This window comes from Salvelinus alpinus, chromosome 23, assembly GCF_045679555.1.
Source record: "Salvelinus alpinus chromosome 23, SLU_Salpinus.1, whole genome shotgun sequence".
Classification (NCBI taxonomy): Eukaryota; Metazoa; Chordata; class Actinopteri; order Salmoniformes; family Salmonidae; genus Salvelinus; species Salvelinus alpinus.
The window spans coordinates 48,771,302-48,785,527 of record NC_092108.1 but is presented as its reverse complement, the minus strand read 5'-3'; the positions used below and the strand labels follow the sequence as shown (position 1 = coordinate 48,785,527).

Genomic DNA, 14,226 nt, shown 5'->3' with positions numbered 1-14,226 from the left:
AAATCCGAGCAAGGGTAACATTCCAGAGAGACATCAGAGATTGTAACGTTCTCTGCTTCACGGAAACATGGCTAACTCAAGAGACGCTAACGGAGTCGGTGCAGCCAGCTGGTTTCTTCACGCATCGCGCCGACAGAAACATACATCTTTCTGGTAAGAAGAGGGGCGGGGGTGTATGCCTTATGATTAACGAGACGTGATGTGATCGTAACAACATACAGGAACTCAAGTCATTCTGTTCACCTGATCTAGAATTCCTCACAATCAAATGTCGACCGCATTATCTACCAAGGGAATTCTCTTCGATTATAATCACAGCCGTATATATTCCCCCCCAAGCAGACACATCGATGGCCCTGAACGAACTTTATCTGATTCTTTGTAAACTGGAAACCACACACCCTGAGGCTGCATTCATCGTAGCTGGGGATTTTAACAAGGCTAATCTGAAAACAAAACTCCCTAAATTATATCAGCATATCGATTGTGCTACCAGGGCTGGTAAAACCTTGGATCATTGTTATACTAACTTCCGCGACGCATATAAGGCCCTCCCCCGCCCTCCTTTCGGAAAAGCTGACCACGACTCCATTTTGTTGCTTCCAGCCTACAAACAGAAACTAAAACAACAAGCTCCCTCGCTCAGGTCTGTTCAACGCTGGTCCGACCAATCTGATTCCACGCTTCAAGACTGCTTCGATCACGCGGATTGGAATATGTTCCGCATTGCGTCCAACAACAATATTGACGAATACGCTGATTCGGTGAGCGAGTTCATTAGAAAGTGCATTGACGATGTCGTACCCACAGCAACGATTAAAACATTCCCAAACCAGAAACCGTGGATTGACGGCAGCATTCCCGTGAAACTGAAAGCGCGAACCACTGCTTTTAACCAGGGCAAGGTGACCGGAAACATGACCGAATACAAACAGTGTAGCTATTCTCTCCGCAAGGCAATCAAACAAGCTAAGTCCCAGTATAGAGACAAAATAGAGTCGCAATTCAACAGCTCAGACACAAGAGGTATGTGGCAGGGTCTACAGTCAATCACGGATTACAAAAAGAAAACCAGCCCCGTCGCGGACCAGGATGTCTTGCTCCCAGACAGGCTAAATAACTTTTTTTCTCGCTTTGAGGACAATACAGTGCCACTGACACGGCCCGCTACCAAACCTGCGGGCTCTCCTTCACTGCAGCCGAGGTGAGTAAAACATTTAAACGTGTTAACCCTCGCAAGGCTGCAGGCCCAGACGGCATTCCCAGCCGCGTCCTCAGAGCATGCGCAGACCAGCTGGCTGGTGTGTTTACGGACATATTCAATCAATCCTTATCCCAGTCTGCTGTTCCCACATGCTTCAAGAGGGCCACCATTGTTCCTGTTCCCAAGAAAGCTAAGGTAACTGAGCTAAACGACTACCGCCCCGTAGCACTCACTTCCGTCATCGTGAAGTGCTTTGAGAGACTAGTCAAGGACCATATCACCTCCACCCTACCGGACACCCTAGACCCACTCCAATTTGCTTACCGACCCAATAGGTCCACAGACGACGCAATCGCAACCACACTGCACACTGCCCTAACCAATCTCGACAAGAGGAATACCTATGTGAGAATGCTGTTCATCGACTACAGCTCAGCATTTAACACCATAGTACCCTCCAAACTCGTCATCAAGCTCGAGACCCTGGGTCTCGACCCCGCCCTGTGCAACTGGGTCCTGGACTTCCTGACGGTCCGCCCCCAGGTGGTGAGGGTAGGTAACAACATCTCCACCCCGCTGATCCTCAACACTGGGGCCCCACAAGGGTGCGTTCTGAGCCCTCTCCTGTACTCCCTGTTCACCCACGGCTGCGTGGCCATGCACGCCTCCAACTCAATCATCAAGTTTGCGGATGACACTACAGTGGTAGGCTTGATTACCAACAACGACGAGACGGCCTACAGGGAGGAGGTGAGGGCCCTCGGAGTGTGGTGTCAGGAAAATAACCTCACACTCAACGTCAACAAAACAAAGGAGATGATTGTGGACTTCAGGAAACAGCAGAGGGAGCACCCCCCTATCCACATCGACGGGACAGTAGTGGAGAAGGTGGAAAGTTTTAAGTTCCTCGGTGTACACATCACGGACAAACTGAATTGGTCCACCCACACAGACAGCGTTGTGAAGAAGGCGCATCAGCGCCTCTTCAACCTCAGGAGGCTGAAGAAATTTGGCTTGTCACCATCAGCACTCACAAACTTCTACAGATGCACAATCGAGAGCATCCTGTCGGGCTGTATCACCGCCTGGTACGGCAACTGCTCCGCCCACAACCGTAAGGCTCTCCAGAGGGTAGTGAGGTCTGCACAACGCATCACCGGGGGCAAACTACCTGCCCTCCAGGACACCTACACCAACCGATGTCACAGGAAGGCCATAAAGATCATCATGGACAACAACCACCCAAGCCACTGCCTGTTCACCCCGCTATCATCCAGAAGGCGAGGTCAGTACAGGTGCATCAAAGCAGGGACCGAGAGACTGAAAAACAGCTTCTATCTCAAGGCCATCAGACTGTTAAACAGCCACCACTAACATTTAGCGGCCGCTGCCAACATACTGACTCAACTCCAGCCACTTTAATAATGGGAATTGATGGAAATTATGTAAAAATGTACAACTAGCCACTTTAAACAATGCCACTTAATATAATGTTTACATACCCTACATTACTCATCTCATATGTATATGTATATACTGTACTCTATATCATCTACTGCATCTTGCCATCTTTATGTAATACATGTATCACTAGCCACTTTAAACTATGCCACTTTATGTTTACATACCCTACATTACTCATCTCATATGTATATACTGTACTCTATACCATCTACTGCATCTTGCCTATGCCGTTCTGTACCATCACTCATTCATATATCTTTATGTACATATTCTTTATTCCTTTACACTTGTGTGTATAAGGTACTAGTTGTGGAATTGTTAGGTTAGATTACTTGTTGGTTATTACTGCATTGTCGGAACTAGAAGCACAAGCATTTCGCTACACTCGCATTAACATCTGCTAACCATGTGTATGTGACAAATAAAATTTGATTTGATCAACCTCTCTTTCGTGTCGTCTGAGATTCCCAAAGATTGGAAAGCAGCTGCGGTCATCCCACTCTTCAAAGGGGGGGACACTCTTGACCCAAACTGCTACAGACCTATATCTATCCTACCCTGCCTTTCTAAGGTCTTCGAAAGACAAGTCAACAAATTACCGACCATTTCGAATCCCACCGCACCTTCTCCGCTATGCAATCTGGTTTCAGAGCTGGTCATGGGTGCACCTCAGCCACGCTCAAGGTCCTAAACGATATCTTAACCACCATCGATAAGAAACAATACTGTGCAGCCGTATTCATTGACCTGGTCAAGGCTTTCAACTCTGTCAATCACCACATCCTCATTGGCAGACTCGATAGCCTTGGTTTCTCAAATGATTGCCTCGCCTGGTTCACCAACTGCTTCTCTGATAGAGATGTCAGTGTGTCAAATCGGAGGGCCTGTTGTCCGGGCCTCTGGCAGTATCTTTGGGGGTGCCACAGGGTTCAATTCTTGGGCCGACTCTCTTCTCTGTATACATCAATGATGTCGCTCTTGCTGCTGGTTAGTCTCTGATCCACTTCTACGCAGACGACACCATTCTGTATACTTCTGGCCCTTCTATGGACACTGTTAACAACCCTCCAGACGAGCTTCAATGCCATACAACTCTCCTTCCGTGGCCTCCAACTGCTCTTAAATACAAGTAAAACTAAATACATGCTCTTCAACCGATCGCTGCCTGCACCTCCCCGCCTGCCCAGCATCACTACTCTGGACGGTTCTGACTTAGAATATGTGGACAACGACAATACCTAGGTGTCTGGTTAGACTGTAAACTCTCCTTCCAGACTCACATCAAACATCTCCAATCCAAAGTTAAATCTAGAATTTGCTTCCTATTTTGCAACAAAGCATCCTTCACTCATGCTGCCAAACATACCCTCGTAAAACTGACCATCCTACCGATCCTCGACTTTGGCGATGTCATTTACAAAATAGCCTCCAATACCCTACTCAATAAATTGGATGCATATCTATCACAGTGCCATCCGTTTTGTCACCAAAGCCCCATATACTACCCACCACTGCGACCTGTACGCTCTCGTTGGCTGGCCCTCGCTTCATACTCGTCGCCAAACCCACTGGCTCCAGGTCATCTACAAGACCCTGCTAGATAAAGTCCCCCCTTATCTCAGCTCGCTGGTCACCATAGCAGCACCCACCTGTAGCATGCGCTCCAGCAGGTATATCTCTCTGGTCACCCACAAAGCCAATTCCTCCTTTGGCCGCCTCTCCTTCCAGTTCTCTGCTGCCAATGACTGGAACGAACTACAAAAATCTCAAACTGGAAACACTTATCTCCCTCACTAGCTTTAAGCACCAGCTGTCAGAGCAGCTGTCAGAGCAGCTCACAGATTACTGCACTTGTACATAGCCCATCTATAATTTAGCCCAAACAACTACCTCTTCCCCTATTGTATTTATTTAGCTCCTTTGCACCCCATTATTTATATTTCTACTTTGCACATTCTTCCACTGAAAATCTACCATTCCAGTGTTTTACTTGCTATATTGTATTTACTTCGCCACCATGGCCTTTTTTGCCTTTACCTCCCTTCTCTCACCTCATTTGCTCACATTGTATATAGACTTACTGTATGTTTGTTTTATTCCATGTGTAACTCTGTGTTATTGTATGTGTCGAACTGCTTTGCACTATCTTGGCCAGGTCTCAATTGTAAATGAGAACTTGTTCTCAACTTGCCTACATGGTTAAATAAAGGTGAAGTAAAATAAAATCTAATTAGCCTAGATAACAGTTAATGTTATACTGCTAAAATCAATATGGCATCATCAAAATGATGACAAAAGTTTATACTAATTATTTGTCTCCTTTTGCAATGTCATTATATGTCCAAGCCAATTTTGATTAAATCAGAGCTCATTGACAATGTATTGAGTAGAATGCTCAAGGAGTCGGGTATATGCTTCCCAGACAGGGTCTTAAAGTTAACGTAAACTCACCCCATTCCGTACAAATGTGCGTAACCGCGACATTCAAACGAGGCTACAAAGAAAACTAATGGGACTGTAGCGACTGTGTTGACTTCAAAATCGGGGGTGTGAACTAGGTTTCTATTCAAGCGTTGATCGACATGGTAATGGCTCAAAAGTATTGGAGAAAAGTTGAAAAAAAATGTTACATCTTGACGTGTCATGTCGTAACGTACAGCACGCATAAAGCAACTATTTCTGTCTTACAATCTCTCTCCACCAGGTGTAGCACTTCTCTCATCATTTAAAAACAAGAAATGGACAGTGATGGGGGTAAGGGGGGATACCTAGTCATTTTTTTCGTCATCATTGCATGCGATCATCATTCTCAAAGCAGCTGTTTACTTCTAAGATCACTTTAGCACCGCCCTAAAAACCCGATTCAAATTCGACACAAACCTTCAAATAGGTATGTAATGACACATTATATAAACTCTTTATAGTGTTTTAATTACATTTTAGAGGCGATAAGGTGATAAGTTGGACAGATCGAGTGAAAAAAGCAATTTTCCCACACGACATCTGTTCTTCTCACTATGACGCATTAGTTTCGCTTCCCCACCCACCATTTCTTTTTTTTTAAACCCGACGGGGCTCATTGCCTGCTTGAATTATGCAGAAACGGGCAGTGTTTAGGTCATGTAATTGATTTTGTTGGAAAGGGGAGAAATTGTGCTTTACAATGGTACTGACATTACAGTTGATCTGGAAGTATTACGTTTTTGGGGGCGCTAAAATAAGGGCAATTGTACGGACCAAGGCGATGTACGAGTTTACGTGAGTTTACATGACTTGCTCTTAAAAATGGCCATAGCGATCCCCTCGAGAGTAGCTTATTTTATTGTATCATTCATATAGCTTGCAAGCTAGCTAGTTGGCTATGCTAGAAATGATATAATCATGTTAGCTAATTGTTTCAATGCACCTTCCAAATGTGAAATTACAAGACAAAAACGATTCTTACTCTTAATGTTCCTCCATGTCCTCTTCTTGGTTGTGAAGGTAATGTAACGTTAGCAAGCTAGCTAGCTAATCTCGGTCCCAGAGACTTCCGACCAAACGTGCACTCCATGGGGGTCTAAAATATGAAGTAAACACCTGACTGTTATGAGTCACCACATACAGTATCCCGCTTGGGTGCATTAGCTTGTATCCATGAATCTTCACGTCAGCCCAGGTGATGAAGAAAGAGTTCTTCTATGTCAAGGAGGTCCAATGTTTTTTTCCGTCTGTAGAGCCTTTGCTTGAAGGCTGAACATGAATGATGAATAAGAAAAGGGTAACAAACAAAATACGTAACCCGACCTATGAGGAAATTAGATGTGATATGTTAAACTAAAGTTAAACAATTATATAAAATGTTAAAATGCTTGTTCAACGTATCACAGTTGTATGAAGTAGCACCTACAATTCAAGTAGCTCATGTTATATTTCAACATGGTACAATGACCAATGACTTGATAAGGTAGTGATTACATTACCTATACACAAATACATAAACACACAGAACCTGCTACCGGCAAATGGATTTAGACTGCCATCCAGTGGTCACCAAGAGGTCAAATGACTAAACTCACATTTTCTCTGGAAGCAATTTTCAGTGGAAGGCTTGGGGGATATGATTAAAAGTACAATAAGATGTCAAATAAATTATATCTAGCTAATGCATTTGTTATGCTAACTTTAACACATTTCTGGAAGCAATGTTTTTGAGTTTAGCTAACCAAGCTTCTTGGTTACAGCAGACATTCAAATTGTTTTGAATGCCCCTTTCAAGTTATAATAGCGCCCCAGTAATACCAGAAGTGAACAGTATGAAAATCTGAATACTGCCCAGCCCTATTCAGTTGCACTCTGTCAATTGAGTTCAATGTCAGAGGACCTGCCCGAGCAGCATAACTACTTTCAAGTTCCAGATCGAAAGTCTTTTCAATGTTCACGTTACATTCTTGTGGGTGCAGTCATACTCTACTTATCCAGCGAGGCCAAAGAGGTGGTGGTAGGCAATAACTTTTATTTTCTTCTGGAATGTAAAGTAACACATATTACATCCAAAGCTGCCTGACGTACACAACAGTAAAATAATGGCACACAAAATGGTTCTCTTCATGATGTACCTCTTCCTTAAACAGTGTGTGAAACAGATGAAAACATATTTTTCCTGACCAAAGGTTTGGTTGTCTTTTCAAAACACAGCGAGATGAGATATTGGCACGATAACTTAAAAACATAATACCACTTTGAGTGGCTTCATTCTGAACAGACATAGATCACACATTCATCATAGGACCTTTGAAAGAAGTTACCACTATAATCACTTAGTGAAGAGAAAATGTATTCATGTATCAGATCGATCGATATCTATCTAGTCCCATGACTGGATATCCTATTGACACTGGCTAAATTAACAAACTTAGGGATAGAGATGGAGCCTTTTTTCTCTAATAGACTACTTTCATGGGGAGAAAATGCTCAACACAGTGTTACTTGTGAGATACTGTACCTTGTAAATTAGCCTTGATTTGCAGAGCTATTTCAAACACATTTACAACCAACTTTCCTCTGTGAGGACAATGTAACAGACTTAAAAGACTGATCTAAGTCCCCCCCACTGAGTATAGCACTATGCACACAATTCCCGAGACATAGTGATATTAACTGCCCTTATATTGGCTTGATTCGTTTTGATCGGGCATTTAAAGACTTGGTGTACTGTTACCAAGGAGGTGGGTTAGGTTGGGACTAAAACAGGCTCAAGCCGACTGGCACTTACAATGTTTAAAGTCACAACCTGTGGTACAGTGCCCCCGAAATTGGGCATGAAGCCTCCTTGCCCAATCAATGAGCTTTCACTTGACCCTTGTGGATTTGAAATAAACACAACATTAAAAGGATTGGCCCTTGTTCTGACGCCCACAAACAAAGCTTGTCCTTTCCAAACATCCCGTCAACAAAAACACGGTCCTCCATTTTGTTTTTTTTAACTGTAAATCTTGACCAGAAATAAAACATGAAGCACACTGAGGGAAGACAGACAGCTACGCAACACCAAAAGGTTTGACAGACATAAAAAACACATACAGAACACATGCCAATTGACATTTTGCAACAGTTGAACCTTGACCAAAAATAAATGTTCACACTAATCATTTCTTTTTCACTTCTTGGAAGAGAGGAGATGAGAGGGAAAAGACACCGTAATGGCTGACTCGTGATGTGGCCACTTGGCAGGTGAGACACACGGCGCTTGGTCCTGTCAGTTTGAGAAGTGTTTCTCAACACTGCTGGTGTTCCAAGGATGCCTGTGCATGTGGGCTTACAATCAAACTTAAGGCTACATTCTGTTCTAATCAACTAACCATGTTCGATTAATCTATTCCTTCTCCCAGTACCAAGTTCGGTTTGGAATCAAACCTGCAAACACAGGGGTCCTTGGAGACCAGGTTTGAGATCCATCAGTTTAGAGGTCTATTTCCAGCTGGATTTTATGTTCAAAGATTGCGATGAGCAGCATGATGCAGAAGCCCAACAGGATGCCTGCGTTCTGGAGCAGGAAGAAGCCGCAGTGGCTGAAGCCGTGGTCCCCAGCATCGTTGTGGAGCATCTCTGGGACCTGTGAAACGTCAAACATTGGTTTGTACTGAAATGGAACTTATCTGGTAAAGCAGCTTCTAATTCGAGGCATAGAATCAAGTAAACAGGCCAAGCCTGCATCCTCATTCTCCACCCTTCCGCTAAGTACGCAATTTTACACTTTCTTGAAAGAATTTAACAATGGTGGAAACGCTCTCCAACCAATAATTACACCAACCCTTTGCTTTTAAATGCATGATGGTAGGGGCCGCACGATTTATATTGAAATTGCTATATTGACATGTGCAATATCCATATCACAAGAGATCCATATTTTTACTATATTTTGAAACGCCACTGAGCCGCTTGTAATGTACATTTGTGGTAACAGAAGCCTCCGATCACAGACGGACATTAAATTGTATTCCTGGTCGAGAAATTGCTCTTATGCAGCTTTGGAAGACATCCCATGTATTCAACATGTCCACAAGAGGTCAGACTTGAGAGGAATTAGCTGGGCTGTACAACAGTCAGCTGCCTGTGACAGCCCAGTCAGTCCCTACCTGATTCTCTCACGTACGTGTGTGTGTAACTGCTTCTCTCACGTACGTGTGTGTGTGTGTGTATGTGTGTGTGTAACTGCTTCTCTCACGTACGTGTGTGTATGTGTGTGTGTGTGAAGAGGCCATATGGTTCAGAGGGCCACTTATCAGCAAGCTAAGCAAAAGGCTAAGCAACAGTACAACGCTGTTCGCCTTGGTGGGATGGGTATTTTTGACAAGTCCTGCTGAACCAGCATAACAGATGGCAATGACTGTTGGTAAAAAAAAACTCAATGTTGCTCTGTTGGTGGGAGGACAACTGACTACAGCTAAAAACACTGTATGGCCTGAAAATTAGGGGTGTAACAGTTCACCAACCCCACGGTTCGGTACGTATTGCCGTTTTGGGGTCATGGTTTCCGTTTAGCTTTAAAATGAAATGTCAACAGTTAAATAAACAAAAATGTTGTACAGTAAGTAAATGCAAAGTGTTGGTATTCCTGATTCCATACATTATCACGAGACATAATGACTGATGAGAGAACAAAATCAGGAACACCAACACTTTGTATTTTCTTAAATAGTGTGTTAAAAAAACACACTATTACTCATCAACAACACTAAAATAAAGTGCAATATGAGTGTGAAATCAATATGTAAACATGGCTTAGACATTGTATAGGTCTATGCTAAAATGTTTTCTTACAAACAGAAAGAAATATGTGCACTTGTGTGACTTTCATAAAGGGTGTGTAGCACAGTACTTCTCATTTCTCACTCCGGTATAATGTGATGTCACAGTGCCTTCGGAAAGTCTTCTTGGGTATGACGCTACAAGCTTGGCACACCTGCATTTGGGGAGTTTCTCCCATTCTTCTCTGCAGATCCTCTCAAGCTCTGTCAGGTTTGACGGGGAGTGTCGCTGCACAGCTATTTTCAGGTCTCTCTAGAGATGTTAGATTGGGTTCAAGTCCGGGCTCTGGCTGGACCACTCAAGGACATTCAGAGACTTGTCCCGAAGCCACTCCTGCATTGTCCTGGCTCTGTGCTTAGGGTCGTTGTTCTGTTGGAAGGTGAACATTCACCCCAGTCTGAGGTCCTGAGTGCTCTGGAGCAGGTTTTCATCAAGGATCACTCTGTACTTTGCTCCATTCATCTTTACATTTACATTTAAGTCATTTAGCTGACGCTCTTATCCAGAGCGACTTACAAGTTGGAAAGTTCATACATATTCATCCTGGTCCCCCCGTGGGGAATGAACCCACAACCCTGGCGTTGCAAGCGCCATGCTCTACCAACTGAGCCACACGGGACCACTCGTGTGACTGACTGACTCCCAGTCTCTGCCGCAGAAAAACATCCCTACAGCATGATGCTGCCACCACCGTGCTTCACCGTAGGGATGGTGCCAGGTTTCCTCCAGACGTGACGCTTGGCGCTTGGCGAGGTCAATATTGGACCAGAGAATCTTGTTTCACATCGTCTGCGAGCCTTTAGGTGCCTTTTGGTAAACTCCAAGCAAGCTGTCATGCGCCTTTTACTGAGGAGTGGCTTCTGTCTGGGGAGACGAAGTTGTGCTGTTTTTGTCCGGTGGTAGGAATATGTAAACGTGAGGTGTTGGCTGCTGAATAGGATATTCTCGTTGAGCGTTGGCAACATACTCTCTGTCCATCGCCATTGTAATCTACTGGGAAGCCAAAATGTTCCCAAACTGGAGTTTTCAACGAGGATGGAGAATCCTCCAGGTTTATCAACCCCACCATTCACCATCGTGCATAACTAGTCAGTGGTGTAAAGTACTTAAGTAAAAATACTTTGAAGTACAGCTTTTTTTTTTATGTACTTAACTAGGCAAGTCAGTTAAGAACGAATTCTTATTTACAATGACGGCCTACTGGGGAACAGTGGGTTAACTGCCTTGTTCAGGGGCAGAACGACACATTTACATGTGTCGTTCTGCCCCACATTTCACACAAGTGCACATTTTTACATGTGTCGTTCTGCCCCTGAACAAGGCAGTTAACCCAGTGTTCCCCAGTAGGCCGTCATTGTAAATTAGAATTAGTTCTTAACTGACTTGCCTAGTTAAGTACATTTAAAAAAAGTTACGAGTACTTTTGGGTGTCAGAAAATGTTTGGAGTAAAAAGTACATTATTTTCTCTAGGATTATAGGGAAGTAAAAGCAAAGGTTGTCAGCTCAGGGACTCTATCCAGCAACCTTTCGGTTACTGGCCCAACGCTCTAACCACTAGGCTCCCTGCTGCCCCAATATATCTGTACTTTATTATTTATATTTTTGACAACTTTTGCTTTTACTTCCCTACAATCCTAGAGAAAATAATATACTTTTTACTCCAAACATTTTCTCTGACACCCAAAAGTACTCGTTACATTTTTAATGCTTAGCAGGACAGAAAATGGTCCAATTCACACACTTCTCAAGATAACATCCCTGGTCATCCCTACTGCCTCTGATCCGGCGGACTCAAACACAAATGCTTAGTTTGTCTGAGTGTACCCCTGGCTATCCGTAAATAAATAAAAAACAAGAGATAATTGTGCCGTCTAGTCTGCTTAATTTAAGGAATTTGAAATTATTCTTACCTTTTATCTTGATATTTAAGTATATTTTTGCAATTACATTTACCTTTCTATTGGTGTTTTTTATATTTAAAACCAAATACTTTTACTCAAGTAGTATTTCAATGGGTGACTTTCACTTGAGTCATTTTCTATTAAAAGGTATCTTTACTTTTACTCAAGTATTACAGTTAGGTACTTTTTCCACCACTGTAACTAGTTCCCGGCTGCGCCTCACAAAAAAGAAAGTTTGAAACGCAGCAATTAAGATCCAAATTTTGATCACAACGTGAGCATAGGCTCTAGTTGTTTTAACGGAATAGCCCGAAATGTTTGTTTTTTCAGCTCCGATTTACTCAACAGGCACACAACGCAGCGTAGGCATAGCCTATAGGCCTAAAGTTTTTATTTAAAAAAATATTTATGTACAGAGGTCCCTGTATGAACAGTTCGGGTATGAATATGTGTACCGTTACACCCCTACTGAATATGACTATGGCCTGTGCAAAACATATTAAAAAGTATGGCCAATAACGCTATCATTTACAAAGCTACACCATCTTCATTACAATGTCCTTTCAAGAACCTGCGAGGACACAGACATGCATGTTAATAATGTTCAAACCGTGGGACTTACCATGTCCACCAGGGCAACATACATGAAGAGCCCGGCGGTGAGGGCGAAGATCCACATGCAGATGTTGTCAGCGTAGTGCCCAATGAGGATGCCCGTGATCATGCCCAGGTACGCCATCATGGCAGACAGCATGTTGTAGAGAATGGCCTGTCGCACTGTCATGCCAGCCTTCAACAGCACAGCGAAGTCACCTAAGGGGGAGGAAGGATGCAAGGCTTTAGGACACATGGACCGGAGAAAAAGACGCAGCAGTTCAATCAGAGCAGTGCACTGGGGCAGGGCCGAGGCAGTGATTTTTTCTAAATTCCTTTAGCAGCGGCACTGCACCAATGTTAAATTGTTGCCAAACCCCCAAAATATGGAACATGAAAAAATATTTCCGAATAGGCGCACTTTCAAGATGCTAAAGCTGTCCACGTTTACGAAGACAATCCCATAGTAGTAAGCTTTAATATTGGTCAGCTTGTCGTTGTGCGTTCTATGAGAGAAAAAACATTCCTCGAAGTGCTTTCAAATTGCAAGTGCTACTGCCAGAGGGAGAGAAACATGCAAAAGCCCAGTCATTGCACATTTTGATGCAATTGGGGAAAACCACACCTTTGAAAGCAGTGTTGACGGCTACTGTTAAAATAAAATAAGAGGGGGTGTTCATTCAACATCAAAAGTGTCCAACCTCAAGTTAAAATGACAGCTGTAAGTATTGGCTAGGCCGTTTCGTCTTACCCAGCTCGTGAGGCAGTTCATGGCAGAACACGGCTACCGACGTACTGAGGCCACTGGACAGCCCTTCCGTGAACGCCGCCCCTGTCATAAGTCATTAAGAAACATTAAATAACCGTAAAACCCTTCATTATGGGTCATAAAGATTGAGTTGAACAATGTAAACAAAATCAATGTTTATTGGTCGCGTACACAGTTTAGCAGTTGTTATAATCGGGTGCAAAGAAATTCTTATGTTACTAGCTCCTAACAATTAAAATAATAAAAAAAATACAGCAGGGTGATTACTGTAGCAGTAATCAAATGCAATCTATACGCAGCTACAAAAGATAGAGTAAGCCATGTAAAGAATCCAGTGTATAAATAAATATGCAGTGTGTATAAACAGTAACTAAAATGTACAGTGGTAGAAATACTATGATGAGCTGTCAGACACACAGTATTTCAATAGTGCGAAACGGGAAGTGATCAACGGTTAAATGTCTATAGCGTGGGACAGCAGCCTTGGCTGTGGGAGCATGTACGCGAGCGTGTGTGCGTCTTTGTGCGTGTGCTTGTGAGTCTGTGTGTGTGATAGCTTGTGTGTGTGTCATGTGGGAGTGCATCACCTGGTAGACGGCTAGTGATGGCTGTTCAACAGCGATGAACTAGACATAATACTTTAAATATCAGATCTTGACAAAACAGCAGATACAAAAAGAGTGAAGTTTCTCACTCTTAAGCCATGGTTAAAAAGTGTTCAAACCTAAGAGTATGTTAAACCGAAGAATATGTAGGTTCAAATTAAATTTCTCCTAAATCATCACGTATAGTCATGACTAGTACTACTGGCGGTTAAGAGCATTTGGCCAGTAACCGAAAAGTCGCTGGTTCGAATCCAAAGGTGGGAGGAAAAAAAAAATCTGCCGTTCTGCCCTTGAGCAAGACAGTTAACCCAAAAACAACAACTGCTCCCTGGGCTCCAATGATGTGGACTTTGATTAAGGCAGCCCCCCCCCCCGCACCTCTCTGACACAGAGGGATT

At 43.4% G+C, this 14,226-nt stretch overlaps 1 protein-coding gene across 1 annotated transcript in view; it reads right to left on the bottom strand.

The window, feature by feature from the left end:
- Window positions 1-7,143: 7,143 nt before the first annotated feature.
- Window positions 7,144-14,226, bottom strand: part of slc39a6 (solute carrier family 39 member 6) — a 37,910-nt gene continuing 30,827 nt past the window's right edge. Inside the window, exons 10-12 of the mRNA XM_071362627.1 lie at window positions 13,206-13,286; window positions 12,483-12,673; window positions 7,144-8,762 (exon numbers count right to left, since the gene is read on the bottom strand). Of these exons, the coding sequence (XP_071218728.1) occupies window positions 8,610-8,762; window positions 12,483-12,673; window positions 13,206-13,286 (425 nt within the window). The 3' untranslated portion in view covers window positions 7,144-8,609. The remainder of the gene's footprint in view (window positions 8,763-12,482; window positions 12,674-13,205; window positions 13,287-14,226) is intronic.